The sequence below is a fragment of the Opisthorchis viverrini genome, assembly GCF_000715545.1.
Source record: "Opisthorchis viverrini unplaced genomic scaffold opera_v5_83, whole genome shotgun sequence".
Taxonomy (NCBI): Eukaryota; Metazoa; Platyhelminthes; class Trematoda; order Opisthorchiida; family Opisthorchiidae; genus Opisthorchis; species Opisthorchis viverrini.
The window spans coordinates 494,942-501,422 of record NW_008751739.1 but is presented as its reverse complement, the minus strand read 5'-3'; the positions used below and the strand labels follow the sequence as shown (position 1 = coordinate 501,422).

The 6,481-nt window shown below is 46.2% G+C and overlaps 1 protein-coding gene across 1 annotated transcript in view; it reads right to left on the bottom strand.

Annotated features, from left to right (window-relative positions):
* Positions 1–235: 235 nt before the first annotated feature.
* T265_04800 (hypothetical protein) overlaps positions 236–6,481 on the bottom strand; it is a gene marked incomplete at both ends in the record, with an annotated part of 34,515 nt that continues 28,269 nt past the window's right edge. Inside the window, 2 exons of the mRNA XM_009169638.1 lie at positions 236–4,230; positions 5,782–5,879. Of these exons, the coding sequence (XP_009167902.1) occupies positions 975–4,230; positions 5,782–5,879 (3,354 nt within the window). The remainder of the gene's footprint in view (positions 4,231–5,781; positions 5,880–6,481) is intronic.

Sequence of the window (6,481 nt, the reverse complement as noted above, 5' to 3'; positions counted from 1 at the left end):
TTGTCAAATGTGTGAAGAGGATTTACAGATGGTGGTTAGTGAGGACCAAGCTACATTCGGAGTCAACCATCCTTGATATCAAGGATATTACCGAATGCATCGATTCAGTGTTTTGTAGTCCGTGCGGTCATTCCTTTCCTCATGAAGATAGTACAAATGCGGTATCTACAAGACGAACGGTCCTTATGATATATACGGCCTCGAATAAAAAAACACGTCAGAATTGGATCAAAAGACTTGTTGGTAAAGGTCACACACATCTAAACCAAATAGATCACATTGCTTCTGTTTAGGCACAAAAACAGAGCTGGTTGAATAGCTGACGGAGAACAAGGTGCAGAGCGACAAATCAACATATGCACACGCTCTACCAGTAGTCCTGGTTAGAGTACGGTCAGATAACCGTTATGGGTGCCAGCTGTATGGACATCAAAAATGGTACTCTTACACGGGTGAATCTGTTCCTATGCCACATAGAAAAACAGTCGGTTAGGTGACGATATGCACTCGCATCGATGAGAAACTTCGTAGCGTGTACAAAAGTGTGGAAATGCGAAACAGTACGACAGGTACGGTGACTGGCAACCGAATGAGTGCATGACTATTGATCATTGTGGACATAGACAACAAGACTGTCTTAACAGGGTATTTACACAGGGTACTTTGCAAAGGGGACAGACAAAACCAGGCACAAATGCTTCGTGGGACTGAAGACAATTGTTGAGCAATCACAACCAACGAACAGTCGAACGAACGGCAGCGGGATTCAGGTCTGTTAAAAAAATAAACACCTATTGATTACAAAGCCAATGGGTAAGGAATGACTAAGCCCCGATTGAATGACTGAAGCGGGATCTGAGCTGGATTGCGAATGAGTGTGCGCAGCGGGACTAAAGATCACTCAGGCTTGATGTATAGGAAAATATACGTTTTGATGAAATTGGGGAAAGACGAAAGCTTTATTACAGATGAAATCAGCCTTCTTTCCACTTGACTTTGAACTTTACCATTTTACCCGGAACGGGTCGCTTGACAGTCGCCTTCGAGTCAGCCAAGCTGGGCTCAGAAACAGAAGTAGGAAGAGTAGTTGATTGAGAAATTTGGGGTGCAGTGGAGATCGAGGTAATAGGAGGTTGCATTGGCGCTGTCGTGGGTAGTTGCAATTGTTCGGTACTTGAGTAACCAGGACCGACTGAAGATTCGCTGGTGAATGGAGGCGCCATATCAATGGGAATAGAAAGTGCTGCATTCAACCGACTGCCACTTCGACGAACAGGGTGCGTGGCAAGCTGGCTAGCCGGTTCTTGAAAAACAGTTCTCGGTTGAGTTAGTGAAGCAGGAAATTGATGGAGGGAATACCCTACTCCAGTGAATGGGAGTTGAGACGAACTGCTCAGATGACTGTTGGACAGAGTAGCCGAACCAATCGGATGAGAACCGGTGGCATGGTCGCTCTGAATAGTACTTGGCAAGCTATTGCGCAGAAGACTAGGACGATGAAATTGACGGTAGCTAGATGAGTGGATACGGGGCTGTGTGAATTGGCGTTGTTGTGTCCTTAACACACTCTGTGGGTTAGATGGGGGATATCCGCGTCCATTCAAATGGTTTCCACGCGGGAAGTGAGTATACGGTCTATGCGCCATTTGCCAGGCTTTTTGAGAGTGTGGCACATTGGGACCGGGCTTTGCAGACCAGGGTCGTGAAAGACTATTGGTTTTCGAGAGGGTGGATTCAAAACCCGCCGTACGGTTCATCCTGCCCGTCAGGTCAGAAAACCCATCTGAAGATAGAGGTGTCGGGGGTGATGAAAGACATCGTAAAACATCATCAACACATTCTTGGGGTATTAGGGATCCGACGATTCGTTTGCCATCACTAGACTTTAGCCGCACCACTTGCATACATCTTGTGAGACTGGAATATCCTTGCAAAAGTGGTTCGACCTGAGCCCATACATTGAGGACGGAGCCACTGAGTACAAAATAGGTTCGCACCCGAAGGCCGACTTCACAAACCGTTCGCTGCTGCGCCACGCGAGGACAGAAGCCGTGTTGCATAAGATGGATACATCGGGTGGTGCTTGTTTTGAACACGCGATGCCAGGCATCCTGACAATCAGATGGGTTTGGAACACGGGAGTAGCGTTCGAGCAGTTTGTCCAATTCAAGCAGACGGCCCTGCATACCAGTATTCGGACGATAGATGCGGTAGTATTTTGTATCCACTTTTCCGGACGAACGTGCGGAAGCACGCGATTTGACAAACACAGCTAAGATCGGGATGACGATCTTACTGGATGCAGGGTTAGAGGGCAAGTAAAACCCATCATGGGTACCATCATGTTGTGTGTAGATTTCCATGGCCTGTGCCCAAGAAAGCCCGCGCTCTGCCGTGACCTTGTGCAAATGGACTTGGGTCGATTCAGAAAGAAACCACGTATCAAAGCTTTTGGTCCACACAATCTCTAGATTTTGTCCACTTGTTCCCAAGTCCATGATGCCCAAATCAAGTTGATTGTCGCGCTTCGCTCGGCGAACTAGTTCTTCCAATGTGTCAGAGAAGTAACGGAACAGTCCATTTTGAATATGTACACGTAGACCTAAGATACGGTTGAGGAATTTGGACATCTGACCACTGTCTTTGTCTCTAGTACGACCGGCAGCGAGACCCACGCCTTGAAGACTGGCTTTAACATCGACGAAGAAACGATGTGCGTTGGTAGCTAGCGTATTTTGTGGATGTTCTGTAGTGTCCTCTTCGAAGCCGATGTAATCTGTAGGCGGCTCTACAATGCCTTCATCACCATGAATACATGCACGTAAGACAATATCAAGTGCCTCGCGCCCAAGCTTCGTATCGATATTAAATTGTGAGAGATCCCGAGTGTCAGTCGCACGTCGATCACCATGAGTAAGGGCACCTAATGACTCAAGGCGTTTCGCAACGGTGGAAGCGAATCTTTGCTCCCCAGCCAGATCTGATATGAGAAATATATATTTTGGCGCGCTCACCTGGTTTGAACGATGAGTTCTGCCAAACTGCTGAATAGCCCTGTCTGCACTCCAAGGAAGTTCCAGAGTGATGTGAACACGACGGCGTTGATTAACAGCACGGCGATCAGCTTGCAGAGAAATACCACTGCTAGCTGCTTCTGATATGATTGCAATGAGTTTTTCACCGTCCATGAATCGCTGCTTTTCAGTGAGATTCAGGATTTCTAAATTGACGTCGAACTCCCGTCGTGATTCATACGAAACACGGCCATCATCACCCATAACCATTCGTCCCTTACGTCCGGTCATCTCAGCAACACAGGATGGCCCACCTAGTTTGTCAATCAGTTCATCAAGAGAGCTGGGTGGTAGTTTTGACCCAAGTTTCTCGATAAATCGTAAAAGCAAACTTTGCATCTCCCCACATTGCCGCGCAGCCTCCTCGGCAGAAACTCCACGCGTTTCTTCACCTAGGGCTGGCAACGAGGAATCGTCTGCTCGAAAGGAATTTCGACGTAACAGATACTTTTGTGACAATTCTTGCATGGAATCCTCCCCGGCGAAGTCATCAAGAAGGCTGTTGGAATTCATTTTTCGGGATTTATCCGTGCCAGTGCGTACTAATGAATTTTGGCGAGCTAAAAAACTGTCAAAAAGAGCATCTGGATCCCAATCCTCATCGGAATTCTCTGACAATTCGGAAGAGCTCCCCTCATGTCGTTTGCGACGAACAGTTTTGTTTGACTTTTGTAGACCAGTCTTTTTTGTGCGACGTCGAGAAGCGGTGGTACCAGAGTGAGAGGACGTCAGCTCCAAATCAGAATCATAGTAGTCTGAAGATGAAGAATGGTGATGCTTGCCATCTTTAGTCTTCAAAGTCGAAATGCCTTCTGACTCGTCCTCGTCATCAGATTCCTCAGAGCGTTCATCATCATCTTCGTCGTCAGAATCAGGGGACGGCTTATCTCCTGCCTTGGATCCGTTGTATTCATCTTCCACTGTAGAGCCAGATAAACTTCCACCAGATATCAGCCGGGCAAACATTTTGTCGCCAAGAATATCCTTCAATCCTAGACCACTGCCTTGCCCTCCCGCAACAGCACGACCAGCACGATTCAGAGTCGTTGAAGAACTGCGATCACCAGCAGTAGCCAGCTTCTCTCCACGAAGAGAAAAGTTTTCAAGGTTACTTGGAGTTGGGAAATACTTTTCCACAAGAGACTGGAATACGCCCCTAAAAGAAGAAATAGACATTTGAGTGCAGCAAAATTTTTAGGACCGTATTAGTGGTCGTCGAACCCGCTGTATTTTACATGTGGATAAGGGAAATCGATAAAAAACGTGATCATCAGGTGACCAGGCTGGTTGAGATACAGAGGAACAGTCAGAAAGAGTACATTAGTAGTATTGCTACGGTAAAATCTGGCAGTAGGTTTAAGCGACATTGTGCAAAACCAAGTGTCATATATTAATCAAATCAACTGTTCTTTCAATTCATTGAAGCTAAGAGCCGGACAGCGAGTGTATCTTTCTGCACACTCTGATAAATCTCATTTTAAGGTAGCGTACAGTTGGTCATCACGAGCAGCCCAGTAGGCCCAATCAGATTCTCCACTGTGATCACAAAAATCGTTCAGCTGTAACACGCTTTCGGTGCCTAGCAGTCATGCCACCCAGAGGAAGCACGAGAGCTAGGACACTGCCAGGTTGCCCAAGCCTTCCGGTAAGTAAATTCGTGTTCTAACCCCTGAGCCATCTCGCCCAGGATCGCAAAAAAATTAGGAATATTCAATTGTTTGTTCTCAAGTAGTTGGGTTTCCTCCAAAGTTTTCGTAAAGTCATCAATGTCTGGCTGGCAGTTTGGGCCATTCTGAAAATTGCACGGCGAATAACAGTTTGGATCAAAAACTTCACAGCTGGAGCGATCAGTATCTCATTCTACAGAAGCACGTCTCGGTAGACAATGACTCACACAGCTGAGCCACAGCAGGTTATGGTGCTGCATATGCCTCTTGCAGTACAAGCATGTCGATTCATTCAAGTCCAAACCAGTTGCGCACAGAACGAAAACGGGAATACCGGAGATTTGCTGGTAGTCTGTCAAAAGATTTCTTTGAGGGCGGTTAGTGTAAGCATACATACGTGGTGCCCTTAGTTTAAAAATAAGTCGCTCGAATTGAGCATATCAGAGAAGAGTTTGTAGACCTAAGGACATTATGGACAATTTAAGCTGATACTGAACATTCTTCACATAAAGAATTCTTGAGGAGTCCCAAGATGCCAGATATATGAATCACGGAGTACTACGGTTCAAGATAGCCTGGGAGGAGAGGAGTGAGTATTTGACTGAGATTCAAATCCAGCCTTGAATTCTCTGTTGCTCCTATCTACTTTGAGTAGCACGGAAGCTATGCACTGGGAGTGTGTGGGAACAGCAACTCTGCATGTTAACACACGAGCAACGGTTCAGTGTTAAAATTACAAGAAAACAGGATCCGGCAATCAGCGGCGTTAACAGGACAGTAAGAGACGCAACAGACATGTTGACTCTCCATCAAGGATCACAAAGGACTGAGAAGAGGTTGTTAGGTTCAACCGTTTGCTTGGTGCTTAACATCAGAAATACATGGATAAGTATAAAATGATAGTCAGTAATAAGTGACTGACATTCTTGTATCCGATTAATACACCGTGGGTTTTCTTCCCCTTGTCTTACAGGAAAACCGGTAATAAAAAACGTCCATGTTACCTCTAAAACCCCACTCAAAAGCAGTCACAACCTTACTTGGTTGTAGATACGAAATCTCCGAGATCCGGGCCTATTTCCTCCACTTGTTCTAGGGTTTTTGCTTCACCTGTCGACTGTAGGCCGATCACAACACACTAGGGAATAAGGAGAAAGGCAATAAACCCAAAAAGTACGGAAGTGAACAGTAAAACTCCAGATGAATAATTCAATTTACACAAAAAACAGGACAGGCGAAAAGTAACATCCCTGAGGGGCAGGCGCTTTACTCAAATGGTCTTGTCATCCCCACCGACATAGACACACCAGTGGGAAATATTGATGTCCAACTGCCATATACTGTATAGGGGAGGAACCTTCGGTGATGAGTGGAAACGAGGAGTTGAGTTAGTGTCCCTGGAGCTAACGATGCAAAATAAGGCGCCTTACCTTCGAATGGTACTGAAATAAACATATCAAGGCAGCACGCCGTGATAAGACGCCAGAAGCAAAGATCTTCGAATCTCATACAAACAAACACAGAAACTCAGCCAGCTAGTCCCACTAAGATGTGATAACATGGTCAACATTAAGAAGAGATGCACTCAGTGCAGTTCTTCGGTTATAAACCTGGGCAGCTGTATCAGTCCCGGTGGTCTGGCGAACGATGAAATTACCATCCGTATTGGGAAGGCCAGAGCAGCTTTTGCGAACCTACGTCACCTGTGGCGTAGGCGTGACATCAGTTTCTCTGTCAAGG